This window comes from Tarenaya hassleriana, unplaced genomic scaffold, assembly GCF_000463585.1.
Source record: "Tarenaya hassleriana unplaced genomic scaffold, ASM46358v1 Cleome7, whole genome shotgun sequence".
Lineage (NCBI taxonomy): Eukaryota > Viridiplantae > Streptophyta > Magnoliopsida > Brassicales > Cleomaceae > Tarenaya > Tarenaya hassleriana.
In genome coordinates this window covers 4,133,157-4,152,011 of record NW_010969548.1, presented here as the reverse complement: position 1 = coordinate 4,152,011, position 18,855 = coordinate 4,133,157, and the positions used below count along the sequence as shown (strand labels likewise).

General features: G+C 38.4%; 5 protein-coding genes across 6 annotated transcripts; all 5 read right to left on the bottom strand.

Annotated features, from left to right (window-relative positions):
- Positions 1–258: 258 nt before the first annotated feature.
- LOC104801309 (probable glycerol-3-phosphate acyltransferase 3) lies at positions 259–2,345 on the bottom strand. Its single transcript, XM_010524529.1, has 2 exons — positions 1,651–2,345; positions 259–1,236 (listed from the first exon to the last, which is right to left on the bottom strand). The coding sequence occupies exons 1-2, from the start codon at positions 2,317–2,319 to the stop codon at positions 364–366; spliced, it is 1,542 nt and encodes a 513-aa protein (XP_010522831.1). The 5' UTR covers positions 2,320–2,345; the 3' UTR covers positions 259–363.
- Positions 2,346–5,813: 3,468 nt separating this feature from the next.
- Positions 5,814–8,372, bottom strand: LOC104801308 (probable glycerol-3-phosphate acyltransferase 3). Its single transcript, XM_010524528.1, has 2 exons — positions 7,659–8,372; positions 5,814–6,936 (listed from the first exon to the last, which is right to left on the bottom strand). The coding sequence occupies exons 1-2, from the start codon at positions 8,328–8,330 to the stop codon at positions 6,052–6,054; spliced, it is 1,557 nt and encodes a 518-aa protein (XP_010522830.1). The 5' UTR covers positions 8,331–8,372; the 3' UTR covers positions 5,814–6,051.
- A 2,762-nt stretch (positions 8,373–11,134) lies between these two features.
- LOC104801307 lies at positions 11,135–13,643 on the bottom strand. Of its 2 annotated transcripts, none has more exons than XM_010524526.2 (4): positions 13,416–13,643; positions 12,297–12,953; positions 11,717–11,867; positions 11,135–11,506 (listed from the first exon to the last, which is right to left on the bottom strand). In XM_010524526.2, the coding sequence occupies exons 2-4, from the start codon at positions 12,781–12,783 to the stop codon at positions 11,446–11,448; spliced, it is 699 nt and encodes a 232-aa protein (XP_010522828.1). In that variant the 5' UTR covers positions 12,784–12,953; positions 13,416–13,643; the 3' UTR covers positions 11,135–11,445. The 2 variants fall into 2 exon arrangements, with proteins under 2 accessions (XP_010522828.1, XP_010522829.1); XM_010524527.2 differs by having other exon boundaries at positions 12,297–12,878.
- Positions 13,644–14,746: 1,103 nt separating this feature from the next.
- LOC104801572 (glycine-rich cell wall structural protein) lies at positions 14,747–17,261 on the bottom strand. The gene is given in 3 exon segments (XM_010524879.2): positions 14,747–15,057; positions 16,367–16,720; positions 16,723–17,261. Coding segments are annotated over 3 exon segments (1,149 nt in total). The 5' UTR covers positions 17,207–17,261.
- A 683-nt stretch (positions 17,262–17,944) lies between these two features.
- LOC104801571 lies at positions 17,945–18,753 on the bottom strand. Its single transcript, XM_010524878.1, has 2 exons — positions 18,737–18,753; positions 17,945–18,485 (listed from the first exon to the last, which is right to left on the bottom strand). The coding sequence occupies exons 1-2, from the start codon at positions 18,751–18,753 to the stop codon at positions 17,945–17,947; spliced, it is 558 nt and encodes a 185-aa protein (XP_010523180.1).
- Between the last annotated feature and the right edge of the window lie 102 nt (positions 18,754–18,855).

Sequence of the window (18,855 nt, the reverse complement as noted above, 5' to 3'; positions counted from 1 at the left end):
TGTTTAGGCATGATTATTTTATCATTAAGATACATATACATATATATAGCTATATAAATTTATCTCTGACCAATTAATATCTGAGTTATTTTATTTATAGATTTTCTATAAAGTGGATCGTATTTTATCTTTATCATTACATATATACCATTATCAGCCATTATTTTGTAGATGTTTATTAATATATAATGTGTGTGAGTGTGTAATATTACAAAAAAAAAAAAAGATTTAAGAATATCTGTCTATAAGATTGGTCAAATAAAACATCGATTACAACTCCAACTACGGTTTCACAAGGACATCAAAGTATAATCGCTTAAAATATCAACTCCTAACAATTTTGATTATTTACCAAAAATAAATCTAATTTTTGCCAACGATGCCATTGTTACCGGCCAAGATCAAGTACTTGTCTCTTCTGGTGAGGTTGGTGCACTCGAAACCCAAGACCTTCCCGATCTCCCTCTGCACGTGATTAGCCACCTCGAACTTTGCTCTCCCGTCAGGATCTTGACACGTGGACAACCCGGGAACGGGGTCAAGCAATCGGACGGTGTAGGACGGAGAAGGGTCCATGAGGAAGAAAAGCGGGTCAAAGGCCTTGAGCCCACTGGCCGTCGTGCCGTGAAAGAAGGTCACGTGGGAGTCAACGGCAACCGGAATGATGACGTCACTGATCTCCGCGAAAAGAGGACTAAACCTAAGTAGATAAGGTTCCCTGCACGTTGTCCCTTCAGGACAAACCACGAGATCTCCTTGCTTCAACAACCTGCCCATCGTCTCGCCGTCGCGTTTGCGGTCGCGGTTCAAACGCACGGTCCTGATCGGTGCCAAAATCTCGGAAACCCTACTCAGACTGTACGTGACGGCGGACATGTTTTTCTTCTTGAGAGCGAAAGAAATGTAAAGTGGGTCTAACAATGTCCTATGGTTACACACAAAGAGACAACCTTTTCCGTTGGTCTGGTCACGGCCTCCATTAATGGCGACCGTGAGACGAAGGCCGGAGAAGGAGAGTAAGGGGATGGAGGCAGCGAAGGGGACGGTGAGGGCAATAACGAGTCTGGCTATGGAGGCCGCTACAGCGAATGGGGCCCACATGAAGAGAGCCAAAGAGCTCAAAGGGGTTGGTTTGATAGCGAGCCGACCGTCGTGGAAGGTGAGCGGTTCGGGATAGGAGTTTCGTGGTAGGGTTTGCCAGTTTCTTTTGTCGCAATTCCTCACGAAGTAAATTTCCTGTTCAAGATTTTGGCAACATAATTAACACAGGAAGACAGAGTTCAGTTTGGTTAATGAAGCTCTCTCTACCTATCAAAGAGTTCGGATATGCACGTCGTCAAATTGAATCCATGTGTCGAGACAAAATACTTTATATTCAAGTTTCAGTATCTCACGTTATTTTATACGCAATATTGTTTCTTTCTAAATAAATGTAGCGATTAACGAGTTAGTTTAAGAGTTTGTGTACGTACATGTTCTAAAACATAGACCAATTGAAAACATGAATTGATTGGTTCATATCTCATTAATATTCTACGCTAATGTGGTTTTGTTGATGGTTATAATACTTAATTACCAAGACAATTGTATTCGAATTTTTCTAAATATTGTTTTTGGACCGATCTTAATTTATGGTTTAGAGAGGCTAACCTGACAATGAGAGAAGAGATTATAATGGTGAAGGGGCCTGCTCAAGGAAGTGATGCCGACAACATTGCCACAACTTAGCTTCTCTTGCGAAAACATCGATTCATCGTTTGTCTTCCTGTCCTCCATCAATCCAACGAAGAATCCACAAAACTCCTTCATCTCTCTCCCGATCACGACATCAATCTCCAAGTAATCTTTCAAGAACCCTTCAATCATAACTTGTGGAAGATCGCTCACTCCGACTCTATTCCTCGCTCTCCTCAAAACCTCGAACATCTCCATCCCGACATCTTCAAGGAAGAACTTGGGAAGGACCGCCCTTCCTGCTCTGAAGCTCTTACTTTTCACCCCGAAGAAGCTAACCATTACCATCGCCTTCATGCCCATTTCGGCGTTCATAACACAGATTAAAGGGTAAAGAACGAGGAGGATAAACGACCTCATTACCCCTCCGGCCTCGAAGGCCACGAGCATGAAGTAAGGGAAGAGAGACTCCGATTTCAACAGGGCTCCTTCCACGTTGAAGATCAATGTATGGTGTGAGAGATCGATTTGCCGGGGCAAAGAAGAGCATTTCTGGTATTTCGGCTTAAGGTTTCGATATCGCCGGAGAACAAATCGGGAGAACAAGGAGATAAGGGCTGCGAAAATGGGAATCTTGGTGGACATTTTTTCTTTCTCTGGAATGTTTTGTAGAGCTTGCAAGCATACCACATGCATTTTGAAGAACAAAGGAGCTAGGGACACTTTATATAGCGAATGGGAGACCGGAAATACCCTTGTACATGTGGGGGATTTACAAGAATGCCATAGACCGTGGCTTGTTTGTTCATGTTCACGTACAGCTGCATGATCATATTAAATGAGATTACCAAGTGCACACATGTAATAGTGTATTGGAAAAGTATACGCCGAGTAATTTAGAACGAGTTAAGTGATAAATGAGTCAAAGCTGCGGCCTTGATTTCAAAGGTTAGATGAAGGTACATATATATGTACTGCTTCTGCTTAATCTACTTTCATGCGGATCCTTATATATATATTATAATATAATATAAAAGGGTAATTTTTATTAAAGGAAAAAAGTATACAAGGGAAAGTTTTTTCCCTTAATGTTTATATACTTTTTCTCGAATTATTTCCACGAATCATATATATTCACGGTCATGTCATACTTTCTAATATCAGAGTTAAGAAAAGTCGATGTTGATGGAGATCCGTGCATTGCTGCGTGTTGCACTCTCCGAACGGATTCCTTGTTATTTTAATATAAAAAATAATAAAGTCAAACTCTCGACTTTGATATTTTATGAGTATATACACGTATAACTTAATAAAGAAAACAGCATCCTTTCCCCAAATTAAATTCCGCATACGTTATTTGAATTTAAGTATGCATTTCACCGTTTGGAATTCTTTATAGTTACTAATCTATTAAACCCATATGGAATATCCATATATATATATACCCCCTATAAAAGATCTAATCAATTTGATCATAGAACTATGTTAACATATAGGGAAAAAATGGTCATTTAATTATGTTACACTAATCGATATTTTAATGTATTTGTAAGAAAGCCAAGTATAGGAACTTCTCTTTCATTGAAAAGATCTATAAAATTGAGAATTTAAATTGTCAAAAACAAAATGTTAGATTACGAAGATTGATTAGAAGAGTGACTAAAACTGAAAAATATAAAAATGTGAGGACGACGTAAAAAAAACCCGTTAAAACGCATTAATGAAACCGCGATGAGTGACGCCGACCACGTTTACAGGTTGGTGGGATGGGATGGGGACGATGAACCTGTAATTTCGGACACGAACCTGAATATTGAGACAGTCTATTAAATTAATTATCTTTCAAGAACTTCCCAGTTTTGTCACGTCCGATCCGGTAATATATTACATTTCTGTAAACCCTTTTTTAACTTTTGTTACCACCTATAAATGGGCAATCGTTCATTTGATATTAGAAGATAGTTGAATCCAATGATTACTATAGGGAACTTCGTATTTTCGTTCTTTGTAATCGATTCTGTTAATATATTTCAAATAGAGTTGTTGTTTTATTTTACAATTTCATGGAAGTAAAACTTTATATACTCATTTTCTTCACATATATTTTCTATAAGAGGCTGCTTTCATGACTCAAACCCTTGACCTAGAGGTTGCTTTCATGACTCAAACCCTTGACCTAGAGGTCACAACGACAACACCTTAACCATGATAGGGTTCAAAAAGGGTCGGACATTCACAATACAAAAAAAAAAGGGAACTTGAAATTAAATAGAAAGGAGATTAAATAAACGTAGACATGGAAAAAGGGAAATGGACCCAAACCGGCATGGATGCTGCATGGGAAGCTTATGTATATTATACATGAGGTTGATTTTAATGCATGTACCGCGTATGTCGATCTAACATGCATGTACGTTCACTTTCCTTATACCATATCTAGGTTTAGAGAGTATGTATACTAAGATCTCTCTCTCTCTGGTTTTAATTTCTTTTAAAAAAAATATTATTTATCATATCCATATCTCAAACATCGCAAGGATCGTCAAAATTGCCCAACAGATCGTGGGCGAGTGGTCAAGTTTGGGGTAAGAGGTAACTCCACCTTGAGGTTGAGTGTTCGATTCCTGACTGGTGGAGAGGGAGGTAATTTCTGGATTTATATGATCCATATACAAAGGTTGCTCCCGGGCCGAAGGTTTACCTAGTCAGCGCGCCCGAAAGGTAGTAGATAGGGATCCTCCGTTATAAAAAAAAAAAGATGGTCAAAATTATCCCGTATCAGATGAATGGGAAAGAAAAGAATAAACTTATATCTCAACCACTGTGTTTGACAATCCAGATATCAAGAAGATAAGGACTCTGCATGTATTCTTGGTGAGATTACGTCAGATCGAGTTTTACTATAACACAGAAACTTTATTGCAAGGCATTAGCAAAATTTATACGTTTGAATAATTCATGCATACGTATTTTATCTTTGGTTGTTTTATTTATTTATGGTTTTGCATGTCTACGTCCTATTAATTACATTTTACTACGAGCATCATCTGTACATCTGTATAAAATACAATCTCCTGATTTTGAAAGTTAAACATGTCATATATATATATATATATATATATATATATATATATATTGATCGAGTAACGCGTGGACTACTAATCATCAAAAAAAATCAGTGAAAAATCAAATTAATACTCCGTAGTGTTGTCAACCAAATGCAGTTTTAAACAAAAAATAAAACAAAAATACGATATAGTTATTCAATTATTCACGTATAATAGCGTATATATATAGCACGTAGCCGTTAATATTATTATATTATTATTTTATTTTTGTGTATCTTCCCATTCGTGTGGGGCTCTTCATTTATTCGTTGGAAAAGAAAGTGAACTGTATTCGAATTATGGACCGACATGACTCCATCCATCATCCGGTTGCGCCTCTCTTTCTCCTTTTCACATGTGCTATATGATAACCTAATCGTAAAAAATATACGAACGGACGTATAGTAGCCCAATTGATTGGATCTCATCTTCCTAGTAAATTTCTCATAGATTCACACAATCAACGTGCAAAATATACAAAAAAGTAAATCTTTCATTATCCTGTGAAAAAATAATTTTGGATTCAATTATTAATCAGGATTTAAAGTATGTATTTTTAAGAACAGACAAAAAATGTCGCACAGCGTAATGACGGGCACACATAGATGTGGCCCTCGCAACATGACGGGGAGTTAATTCAAGCCCTCTTTTGGCCTTATCCACTGGGGTCGCAGATGAAAATGAAAACGACGTCCAAAAAAGGTAACCACGAATAAAAAGGCAAATAATTCTTATATTTGTATTATTTATTTTCGCGCTCTTAACTTCGTATTTTAATCCTGTCGGATTAATTCAACTAGTTCTACTAACAAACCATGGCCTCGTGTTCTTAGGAAAACAGAACTCTTTAACTTGTAAGAACTTTTTTCTTGTACTTTCAGACCGTATTTGTTGGATCAAATTAATAGTTTTTTTTTTGTTAAAAAACTAATTAGCATTTGGCTATGATTGTTGTAGAATCCGATCGGTAGATAACGAATTAGACGAATCAAAATGCGAAACATAAAAATGAAGTATATAAAGATCCGTGACGAGGTAAAGTTATGTACCCAATATTACACACGTGTGATATTACAAAAAGATAGTTACATTTTCCTATACAAATAACGTTTAAAAAAAATTAAAGCATTAACTACACTTTGAAACCGGTTGACGAGGAAATCGATATATATTGGTAATTCTTAGGGTTTATAGGTTTTTTAGGACTCGGATTTTACCCTATAAATCCGAGACGAGGAAAAAAAAACTATAAACCCTATAATTATTCGATTTAATTTTTGGTGACCAGACCATTGTTACCGGCCAAGATCAAGTACTTGTCTCTTCGGGTGAAATTGGTGCACTCGAACCCCAAGGCCTTCCCCATCACGCTCTGCACGCGATTAGCCACCTCGAACTTCTCTCTCTCCTCATGATGTCGACACGTGGACAACCCGGGAACGGGGTCAAGTAATCGGACGGTGTAGGACGGAAAAGGGTCCATGAGGAAGAAAAGCGGGTCAAAGGCCTTGAGCCCACTAGCCGTCGTGCCGTGAAAGAAGGTCACGTGGGAGTTAACGGCAACCGGAATGATGACGTCACTGATCTCGGCAAAAAGAGGACTAAACCTAAGCAGATAAGGTTCTCTGCACGTTGTCCCTTCAGGACAAACCACGAGATCTCCTTGCTTCAACAACCTGTCCATCATCTCGCCGTCGCGTTTGCGGTCGCGGCTCAAACGCATGGTCCTGATCGGTGCCAAAATCTCAGAAACCCTACTCAAACTGTACGTGACGGCGGTGAGTTTTTTCTTCTTGAGAGCGAAAGAAAGGTAAAGAGGGTCGAACAATGTCCTATGGTTACACACAAAGAGACAGCCTTTTCGGTTGTTTTTATAGCGAGAAGACAGAGCCAGGGCATTAACGGTGAGGGTTAAACGGAAGCCGGAGAATGCGAGGAGAGGCGTGGCCGCTGGATAAGGCAGGGTCAGGCCAATTACCCCTCTAGCCATGACCACGACCACAGCCATAGGAGCCCACATGAATAGGACGAGAGTGGTTAAAGGAGTTGGTCTTGTAACGAGGCGACCGTCGTGGAAAATCAAAGGCTTGGGGTACTTGTCTCTCGGTAGGGTTTGCCAATTTCTTTTGGTTCCACTTTTGACGAAGTAGACCTCCTGTTACATGTTGGAAAACCAGACAAGAATCAGTTTCTTTTGGTCGTCGTATCAACCAGATTTTGACGCACGTAGTAATAATTAGGTTATCTAACTTGAATCGTTACCATAGTAGGACCGTTGAATAAAAGATGATAATATCGGCGTCATCATCTATGTTATTTTCTCACAAGTTGGGTATCTCACGCGAACCCAAATGAAATCTGTTGAACTTCTAACCGTATCATTTAATAATACATTTACGCATTTAATTCATACTGATATTTGTTTCCATATGATTTGGTACATACGGTCCATATTACGGAACAATTTTCCAATAGCTGCGCAGCACATATGATAATGTTGGAAACAAGAAATGATAGAGCCAGGAATTAATAGAGAAATGATAGAGTTATTTAAATATTCTCTAAAATTACTAACTATAATGTGAGGTATTTGCTCTTTATAATAAAAACTAAGCACGTTTTTGTAATGATCATGTGATACTACGTAATGCAAGGATTTCGATAGTCTATATATGCTGTTGTTTAATAAATGTTGCAACTAATAACCATGTGAATTAATGGGTTGTTTAGAATCTGGAATTGAATAGAAACTAAGGAATTAACGACCATGTGAACTGAATCGGAATAGATTTAAACATATAATATTTGATTAATTAGATATGATATTGAATATAAAATTCCATTGATCGACCGATTAATATGGATTGTGAGGCTCACCAGGCAACGGGAGAAGAGGGGATGATGAATGGACTTATTGAAGGAAGTGATGCCAATAACATTACCACCACTTAACCTCTCTTGTCGAAGACATTCTTCAACGGAGACATCATAGTATTTCTTCTTATCCTCCATTGTTCCAACAAAATATCCGCAAAATTCCTTCATCTCTCTCCCAATCACAACTTCAATATCCATGTAATCTTTCAAGAACCCTTCAATCATAACTTGTGGAAGATCACTCACACAAATCCTCTTCCCTGCTCTCCTCAAAACCTCAAACATCTCTAACCCGACATCTTCCAGGAAGAACTTGGGAAGAACCGCCTTTCCAACCCTAAAGCTCTCACTTTTCACCCCAAAGAAGCTAACCATTACCATCACCTTCATGCCCATTTCGTAGCGCATCGTGCAGATCAAAGGGTAGAGCATAAGCAGGATAAATGACCTTATTACCCCTCCGGCCTCGAAGGCCACGAGCATGAAGTAAGGGAAGAGGGACTCCGATTTCAACAGGGCTCCTTCGAGGTTGAAGATGAAGGTGTGGTTCGAGATGTCTTCACGCTGAAGCGAAGAATAGCATCTCTGGTGCTTTGGTTTAGGGTTTCGCCGGAGAACAAACCGGTAGAAGAAGAAGGTTAGGGTTTGGAGAATTGAAACCTTAGCAGACATATCTGTTGGAAGCTTTTTATTTTACTAGAATGTTCTGTTTTAGAACACCATGCATGTTTTTTGTATAATAACCATGGAGGGCACGTTTTATAATCCAAGACAATTCGCTAATTGCCCGTATACGTGTGGGGAATTTACCAGAATGCCATCCTCGCTTCTTTAATTGTTCACGGTTGCATGGGCACGGTCACATTTAATGAAAATTGGCCAAGTCATGGCTGAAAAGTCTAATACGATTGTTTAAGCATATAGTATTCAATCAAAATAATGTGACTTTTTGCTTAATTTGCAAAAGAAATCATTTATATATAACTTTTTTGATGCTGAAATATGCAGTTTTGTGCATCAGAAAGACTTTCTGTCCCTAGCTCGGGAAATAACCTCCCTTGCGTATACAAAATAATATTATCGTCATTTTTTTTTCTAATAGCATACACTAAGGGAAAATATCACATTTCCATCTAAACGAATTTTTATCGGTCACCTTCTTAACTATTATATATTAATATTTAATTCATTAAATGTAATTTATATATCGTTTCTTCCAGAAAGTATTATTTGATATAAAATATACCATTTCGAACCACTTCATAATAGCTATATTGATTATCTAATAAGCCCTACCATGTCAACAAAAAAGTAGCCGTATACATTAATATAATAATAATATATAAAAAAAACATTCATGGAGCCTGTTAAGTTGAATATGGGATCTAAATTAATGGCTTCATAAATATGGGGCCAAAACTGAGAACTTATGAAAATAGGGGGGCGAAGTCAAAACGCGTTGAATTCATATGAACGTGAGCGACGCCGACCACGTTTACAGGTTGTGTGTGGTGTGGAGTATGGCATGGGATGGGGATCTTTCTCGCAAATTCTCCAGTCCATATTTGGTCAAATAATAAAAAATTTCACTTACCAAATTTCGTTTTTTACTCCGAAAATATTAAAACGCAATCGGTAGTCAAAATTTATATAACTTCCTTTCCAAATATAAAATACAGAAAAAATTTTAAAAAAGGGAAGATAAATTTGAAAAAAAAAAGGGTAAGGAAACATAATGATGGACCCAATCCGCATGAATGCTGCATGGGAAAGCTTAAGTATGCGCATTCAGCACCTGTGAGTTGGATTTTAATGCATAAGATCCATGTAACATGTATATATTTTTGGTAGGGGTGGGCGCGGTACTTGAAACCTGCGGGTTTTCGGGTATCTGATCTCACGGATATTTGGAACACGGATACTCTCTATATAACGAAGACGAAAACGGGTTTGATGAAGCCAAAAATCTGGATTGCGAGTTCGAGTCCGAGTTTTGTTTGAACGGCGACGGGTACCCTCGGATCTCCGTATACGAATAAAATGACGATTATATCCCTGATATTTTGATATATTTACAATAATTATTAAAAATATTTTTATATTAAATTACTAAAATACCCTTAAAATCAACAAAAATCAATATTTTCTAAAGAATTGGACGGGTTCGGACACCCTCGGATAATCAAATTCAGCGACGGATATCCGAACCACGGGTATCCGGATTTGACAAAAACCAAAACGAGATAGTGTTTTCTGAAAACGTGTGAAGATAAAGACGAAGCCCGGATACCCCAAAAACTTAGGGTACCCGACCCATGCTCAGCCCTAATTTCTGGGATTTGAAAATTACTAAACATGCGGTCACAACATTTTTAGAATTCTAATTTTGAATTTTCACGCTACACGATAATATAAAATAAAATTCAAACAACAAATCTTCTATATAGTGATAAAGATATAGATATATCAATCTGTTTCGATAAAAAAAAAAAAAACTTATAACAGACATTGAAATCATATGCTCTCTACAGTTATTTGACATTTACAGGTTTGTATCTGCTAAGACGCGATCTGGATGAAGAAAACGAAAACCGAGGCATTTTCCAAAAAGAGAAATCGTCGGTCGAAAGAGATAGGGAGAGAAAAAAAATTTCTAAACAGTGGACCATCTAAACACATCTAATAGTTTTCTAACTAATTGTATTAAATCAAACGTGGTTATAACATCATATCCATCATATACGTTTATCTTCCTCAACACGAGGCTTTGGAATACATCTTATGGGTAAGAATGAGTCATTTAGATTCTTAAGAAATTATTGATTTGTATACCGAGATCGATATGAAAACGTTTTCATCTTCTCGAAGAGAGCCGCATAGAACAAAGGCACGTACTTGTATATTTTATTGCATGATGCGCCTTTAAAACGTGGAGGCCATTTAATTAAAGTGATCTTCTATCTCTTATCCGTAACATTAATCAATAGTATGGTCAATAGGGCCAAAATGGCACCTCAGGGGATCAAAATTCTATTGATGAAAATATACTCTTTTGATCCTTTTTTTTAAAAATCTTGTTTATGGGTTTTGGTTAATTGTTTTGTTCCGATGGAATATAAGTTATAATCTAAAGATATCGAATAGAATTTTGAAACCAAATTTAAACCGACGTTATAATGATAAATACAGAAACAACCGGAAACGATATTTTTTTCTTAATAAAAACAAATCAAATATAAAATCTACGAACATACCCAATGAATGAATATACATAATTTTCCAGAATATAAAAACGAAAAAAAAATATAACTTTACCTAAAAAAAACTAAAACCTGATATCTCTACCCAATGTACTTCGTGTTGTCTCTAGAAGCGTCTTAACGGGATTATGCGACCGTTGATTAAATCACAAGGAAAATTAATAATTGGAAAAGACAAAATTTGACATCATTTTCTTCATTAAATATATGAAACAGTAACACCAAAGTTCAAGTCATCAAGAATCCAAAACAATATCCACCATAGTTTCCTCACTCAGATCTTGGGTTCGATTTATGTTTTAAGGAAAAAAAAAAACACGAACGGTTCAAAGGGTGAAACAGTAAAACAATGAAGTGAAGAAGCCGTAGAATCATATCATCGTTTCAAGGCGCGTGAAGCTCAGCCGCTGTACAAAAAGCTAAAAACCTCGAAGAGGAACCATGTTTCTAACGCCAAGAGACAATTAATACGTTTTATGTACACGCAAGAACGAACCTTTCATTACACGACCCCAAGAATGCTCCATCTAGTGACTGTCTCTCCCGTCTTCTCCATTGTCTGCTCCCGAAACTCCCTCGCCCATGAATCTGAATTTATCGTAAGTTCCATTAATGAAGGTAACGGATATCGTTACAGTTTATACTATGATGGGTTCGTATCAATTCTTTGGAAGCAAAATCTCAGTTTCTCCATGGCTTGTGCATATATAACTGTATATATACTTACTTTCTTTCACTCTAATAATGGAGCAAGAGACTAATATATAGAAATGATGAAAGACGAATGAGGAGCTTCACCTGAATGTGGTAGAAGAAGGGCTTGGATCGATTTTCCCACGGGGAGCAAATTCGTTGTAGAACTGAACCGAAATCCATCGGTCACTGGCTGAAACAGTTGGTGAGGGTGACCCGTCTTCTGAACTCATCGTCGCATTACTCCTGGAGAATCCTGCGGCCAGAAAGTATCGTTTGAGACAATTGTCAAAGCCAAGATATTTCCATACTACAAGAACAGGGCATTTGTACTCTGCCTGTTCGCCCATATCAAGAGAGGAAACTTAGTTAAAATAGAGCCCGGGTTCGCTTTGGGAGGAACGTGATAAGAAGAATATAAAGCTCGGGTTTAGACGAATATTGAATTGAAAATCCATACAAGTTTGAAGGTTGAACCAAATGTGTAATGCTGAATCCATACAAGTTTTCAGACCTTTCACAAATTCATGCAGGGAGTAAGAACTTATCCAAAACTAAACCAGTATCCCGATTTTGAAATCTTTACAGTATAACAGTTCAAATTTCAAATGAAAAAGTATGCTATTTCAAGTTAATCATGGAACAAAAGGACAGAAGCTTGACCTAAGAAACTCGAGAACGGTACCTTGAAAGACCAGAAAGACGAAGAAGAGAACTGTCACTATCATGGCAAAAATGCTACTGCAGGAAGATGGTGATTTGGCTGCCTTCATTCTTCTCAGCGTTTTCATCCTCTCAATCCTCGCACGCTTTCTCATGGCGAGATCGGCTATTTCCCTCATCAACTTCTGGTCATTTGCACTCAACGACGGACCTTTAGGAGGTCTCGGCGGCTTTGGAGGCTTTCTCGACTTCTTAAGCTTTACATTATCGCATTTTTTCTCCGGAAGATCCGAGCTTTGGCCGCTTCTTTCTCCTGAGTTCTTGTCTCCGAGTAAAGGGTGGTTCAGATAATCACCGACCATTTCAGTCCCTCCAAAACTCGAACATTCACTCCAAACCGGTTCTGTTCTCCCATTTGACAGATTTGCAGTGCTCTCTTGTGAAACATCGGATACACCGCTTTCAATATCCACTTCAAGATCTTTTTGTCCGGAAACCACACGATCCATCTACCAAAGCTTCGTACAAGCTACCTATTTGATGCCGAGTAAAGCTGATCAACCCTAGACTTCCCCTGCTTAACCCTCTTTACACTAGCAAAATCCTACAATTTCAAAAGTTTTTCTCTCGAGTTTCAATCATTGCGCTAGCACATAAACACAGCAATGGTACTCAAAACCTGCAAGAAAATACAGCACTACAGGAATCAAAGGGCAGCCTAAGAGACCAGAAAGAATCATAAACAGCTAAATTGATACGGCAGAGGACGAAAATGAATCAGGTAAAACCACTCATGATACCGAATCGCCTCAGGAACAGCGAGCGGTTCAATCGACCAAACATATAAAAATGCCTAAATTTCTTACAACATTCGACCAAACCGAATGCAAAAACCTTGAACTTAGGAACATTTGTTTGCACGGAAAGTGCGTATACATGAAACTTCCCTAAGCCCCGCAAAAACAAAGGAACGAACGACAAAAACCCAGTAACAACAATCGTAAGCAAATAATGAGATATCATCGAATACGCCGATGCCAAATAAAATCGAAAATTGAAACAAAAATTCACCGAAATTTTTCCTCGGACAATAACCCAGAAACTTTTTCTCGGTTACAACAAAAAAAAAGGAACAACTCACAAGATCAAACATTTCGCTTGAGACGCCGAAATCCGTTAATGCGAGGTACGAGGAAGACAAAAGGGTGAAATCGCAGCCAATATTGGGAATGGATTACCGATTGATCACCCAAATTAGGGTTCTTCCGAGTGAAATTTGAGAAGATTTTGTTTTTTTAGGGTTTGTGTCTAAATCTAAAAATCAGTTCTCTGATTTATAAAAAGAGAAACACAAGAATGTCTTTTGGATTGTTATGTCGCCGTATGGATTGAAAACTGCGTAGACGTGCCAGCTTGTCCAGAATCTACGGGCATCATCATCATTATTATCATCATCATCATCATCATCATCATTATCATCGTTTTTTCTCTCTCGTATATTTTCAAATTTAAAAACATTACAAAATTACAATTAACATTTATCCATAACTATTTTTAAATAAACGATTGTAGATAGGCTCCTTTATATTTTGGAAATTGCGTAATAATACGCGAAATTGAATAAAACTTCCAGATTGACCAAATGATTTCTAATTTAGTTTTTTTCATTGAAAAAAAATGTTAATTAATCTTTCATAAAAATCTCGTTTAAAAAAAAGTTAGCAGTGTTATTTTAGTTTATCGTTAGTACAGTTGACTAATTAACCAGCTTGACAGCACCACCACTTTTTTTTTTGGTATAAGACAGCATCAACACTTGTTTGAAATTTGAACAAAGAATTTCAATATTTGTATCGTCAGGGCAGAACTATAAAATAAAAGTACATAAATTGTGTGTGTGTATATATATAATATTACTTTGGTTTCACTAGGGTACTAATAATAAATTATTATTAATTTAAATAAATGAATTTTAAATATAAAACTAATTTTATGCATTTATAATAATATATGTATACAAAACGTATGGGCGATAGGTTTTCGTAGTGCAGAAAATGGCCGTTACGGTCCCATGACGCACGTTTTCTAAGGTAAACATCATGGGTCCACTACCACTAGGCCCTCGCATGGAACCCAATTTCCATATGCATTCTTTCTTTTTCTTATTTTTCTTTCTTTTTTTTGTTTTTTTATTCCAACAATCATATGATAAATAATTTTTTTTGATGAAATTCATGTGTTAAATCGGCCATGATTATCACCGGAACGAGAAGAAGCTCCTGGACTACCATATACCCATCAATAACAATACATTCACATTGACAAATGTAAGATAAGATCGAAAATTTCATCAAAATCAAATTATATGAAAAAGGGTCATACATATATTGCTTCCTCAACGCAGAGATAATGTGATCGTATAAGTACAAGAGAGAATAGGGAACACAGCAAAAAAATGGAGGAATCATTCACTTAGGAGTTAGGACCCGACAAGGCCACAACCATGACCTTCATCACCTCAATCCGGTGTCGTAATGATACAATATGGTTGGCTGTTTCTTCCAAGAGTTCATCGACATCCATTGATTCATCACGTGTCGGGATTAGCTTCTTCAGAGCGTTGATCCTTCTCTCTATAGGCTTCGCTGTCCTCCTCCTGTAAATGTTCCTGTGTGGTGTTCTTGTCCTCTTCAGAATCTTTCTAGAATCTTGGTTCACGATATGGCTTCTTCTCTTCTTGAAATGATTCGGGCATCTCTTTGAAATTGGCCGAATAATCGCACCTTTGGAATGGACCGACGATGCAAATGTAAGATCTTGAGAAATAGCCATTACAAAGAGAACCCTCGAATTTTGATGGTTCGGTTCAATAAGAGAAGAACTTGGATAACGCAACAATGAATGATAGAGTGCATATATATATATATGGCTCGAGGGAGCAAATAATGTGGGTTGATCCAACCCAAGATAACGAACCACGTCGCCTGTACAAATCTTGATCATGATAGTATATATTATATGATTTCTATTCTCCAATAATCATGGGACGAGTGAAGGAGAACGTGACGCGTGTCCAAATGGGTGTTGCTTGTAGGTTTGGCCATGTTTTGTTCCAACTCAAAATGCACATGCACCCACATGTTATATATTCTTCTTCATCACCTCTCCCACCTTCTCATCCATCGGCCACTTTCCACTCTGTGTCATAATTTCAATACATGTATGTATTTATATATATACACATGTATTCATTGTTTGATTGTGTATAAAACCCGTACAATTAAAAAAGACATAATCTTGATTGATGGATAATGTAGTAGAACCAATTATTGACTGAATATAAATCTACTTAATCAGAAACATGTCTCAAGTACTTAGATCCTAATGTCGGTTCATTGTTTGTTGTGTGCGTATTAAAATACCCTCTTTGTACATTCATGAACCCGATATCAATCGGCGGAATCACGTTCTCCGTCGCCACACACACACACACACATGTTTATATATATATATATAACCATTTGTATCTATATTTTGCAATAAATTAATCTACTCTAATTGCATGTTTTGAATTTGAAACCATCATTTTATATTAAAATAAATACTGCCAATTAATAAATAACAATTGGCATGCCCCTTCACATTTCAACTGGATCGTTATGCCATCGCCAGTTACCTCTATTGAATAGCTTACACGACGAATTAGGCTGGAGAGTTAACTAATTGGATATAATAATTTTTGAAGAGAATCTTATCGGCTTGTTTTACAGTGACCAATTATGTTCCTTTGTGCGTAATTTATACCAGTTGCCCCTTTAATCTTCAATTATAATTTCAGAACATATATAGCATATCAATGAATGTAAAGCTGAAGCCCAAAATTCATGAGTGCGCCTACGGATACTCCCATATTTATATATATTTTTTGTAAATCGTTTTCACATATAAGGCGAGGTTTAGATATAATTTTTTAATCGTTTTATTAGTTTTATTGTTGATATTTTACAATAGGCTGTTAGGTACAAAAAGACTCAAAGACGGAATGGAACGCGACGATATTATGACCATGCATGCAAAGACTATATATTTTACGCAAGGCAACGACTCCTCCGCCGGCACCGCCACCAACTCCTCCGCCTGCACCGACACCACCTCCAATTCCGACTCCCCCACCGGTGCCAAGTCCTCCACCACCACCAACACCGGCTCCACCGCCAATTCCTCCTCCCGCTCCAACGCCACCACCTGCTCCTATACCCCCACCAGCATTTCCACCGACTCCACCACCTGCACCACCTCTGACTCCTCTGCGACCACCACCTCCGCCACCCACTCCTCCTCTGGCTCCACCACCGCCACCAATTCCTCCTCCGGCTCCAACACCGCCGCCTCTAACCCCACCACCTATTCCTCCTCCGACACCACCGCCAATTCCTCCGCCAGCTCGCCACCGAAGCCTCCTCCGACACCGCCGCCTCCACCTCCACCTACTCCTCCTCCGGCTCCAACACCACCGCCAACTCCTCCACCAGCTCCTACTCCTCCGACACCACCACCGATTCCTCCGCCAGCTCCTATTCCTCCTCCGGCACCGGCACCGCCGCCTCCGCCTCCACGACCACATCCTCCTCCACCGCCACCGAAGCCTCTTCCGACACCGCCGCCTCCACGTCCACCTCCGCCTCCACCTCCATCTACTCCTCCTTCTCCACCACCAACTCCTCCTCCGGCTCCTATTCCTCCTCCGGCACCGGCACCGCCGCCTCCGCCCCAACCGGCACCAAATCCACCGCATCCTGCCTTCCTCGCGTTAAGTACTAATTTACCATCCTTATCCCGACAAGCCCTCTCCACCAACCCCATCACTTCTATCGACATCATAAGCACCATCACCGATGCCATAACATATACACTCCTCACAACCTTACCCATTTCCCCTCTCTTCTTATCCTCACTCAATTCACCAATTTCTATATACTCGGTCAGACAAGAACCCAAGAAACACTTGCTTGTGTGATGTATGCCATATTTTGATCCTAAACCCTATTTATAGCCAACTGAAACACATGTCTGAATCACAAACACGATAAAGAAGAAACCACTAAGACCCACATTCACCGATATCTCTGGAAAACGCATGAAAACGTGGCGACCCCGAAACGAGGGGACATTACAATTATAATAGGTCTTCTAAATACACTAACGAAGGTTAATAGATTGTGATAGTGACGTGTCACTTAGGATAACATATATGTGTGATATAATTAGTGCAGTGCTTAGTGGAAGTATACGTGCCTTTACTAAGGCATCGCCAAAACGAAGTTCCACAAACGCGGTATGTTGTGGTGCATGGTGGGTTTAAAAGGGTTTGACAATATTCGACTAATTTGCCTTCTAACGCGTGGCATGAAACTCTACTGTTATGACGTTGACTCTTGTTACATGCGTGTGTACACTTGAAGCTCGTGGCTAATTTCCCTTTGTTTGCATATTTCTTGACATGGGAATTTTTTTAGTTACTGTGTATTTTACTATTTTTACGGGAAAATTAAAATGTTATTATACACCTTTGATGAAAAAAACATTATCTTATAAGTTAGAATCATCAACAATTACACAAGATTCACAACCCTTTTTGGCTATACGAGTGGTTAACACCTTGTTCCATACTCACAATAACCTTCTCAAAACCCTAAGTATCCCAATCACAGGCACAGCACAGGTGTAATAGATCAACCAATTCCCATAATCCAAAGCCTCCAAACCAATCAGAAGCTTATGTTTAGGCTCTGCCACCACCGCCAAACCCTCCGCTTCCTCCATCGGCCTCCACCACCACATCATCCCAAACGTCACCGCCACCACGCCCCTCTCCGACAACCGCTTCTCCGTATAAACCCCCGGTATCGTGTCGTCAACCACGGGCTTCACGACCAGTCTGAACCACACCATCATCACTTCATGAAGACCCAAGAAAAACAAGACCCTGATCAAAACCCACCTTTCTTGGGCCGCAATAAACAATCTGGCGTCGAAATTCTCTGTCAAGGTGCCCATGATTCCGATGAGAGGAGCCTGGACAACGAAAAGAACAGCCCAGTGGATGTAGAGAACGATCCAGCATAGATAGAGACGTGAATGAAGAACATAACACGCTGTCTTTCCGGACAGAGAGTGAAACAATGTCCGGAAATATTTTTTTATAAAAAAACTGTGCTATTTTCAGTGTATTTTATTATTCCCATATTAAACATTCTGACAGTAATAAGGAAAAAAGCAACTGTTGTGGCAGTCCGATTCCATTTGTAATGAGTTGGTGATAGAATTATTAGTATAATGCTCTTCTTTCTAGTAATATATATCTCTTTTCAAAACATAACCATAAATAAAAGTTCCTTTCTTGGTCTACCAAGGTCCCTTGATTTCTCCTCCACGATCTAATTCAACCGTTTCACTTGAAACCTTTGAAAAATTTCCATTTTTATTGCGAATAAACGCTTTTACATGTTTCAAAAAAACATAATGTACGATCAATGAGAAATAGTAGAATAATTTTACACAAAAAATAACGTTGAAAAAGG

What these genes read in the sequence shown, in the direction of transcription:
- LOC104801309 (XM_010524529.1), bottom strand. Translation starts at nt 2,319, where the DNA reads ATGTCCACCAAGATTCCCATTTTCGCAGCCCTTATCTCCTTGTTCTCC. An exon ending in ATCTCTTCTCTCATTGTCAG is followed by an intron (nt 1,237 to 1,650) that starts GTTAGCCTCTCT and finishes AATCTTGAACAG; the next exon opens with GAAATTTACTTCGTGAGGAA.
- LOC104801308 (XM_010524528.1), bottom strand. Translation starts at nt 8,330, where the DNA reads ATGTCTGCTAAGGTTTCAATTCTCCAAACCCTAACCTTCTTCTTCTAC. An exon ending in CCCTCTTCTCCCGTTGCCTG is followed by an intron (nt 6,937 to 7,658) that starts GTGAGCCTCACA and finishes AACATGTAACAG; the next exon opens with GAGGTCTACTTCGTCAAAAG.
- LOC104801307 (XM_010524526.2), bottom strand. Translation starts at nt 12,783, where the DNA reads ATGGATCGTGTGGTTTCCGGACAAAAAGATCTTGAAGTGGATATTGAA. An exon ending in CGTCTTTCTGGTCTTTCAAG is followed by an intron (nt 11,868 to 12,296) that starts GTACCGTTCTCG and finishes TTCTGGCCGCAG; the next exon opens with GATTCTCCAGGAGTAATGCG. An exon ending in CCTTCTTCTACCACATTCAG is followed by an intron (nt 11,507 to 11,716) that starts GTGAAGCTCCTC and finishes CGATAAATTCAG; the next exon opens with ATTCATGGGCGAGGGAGTTT.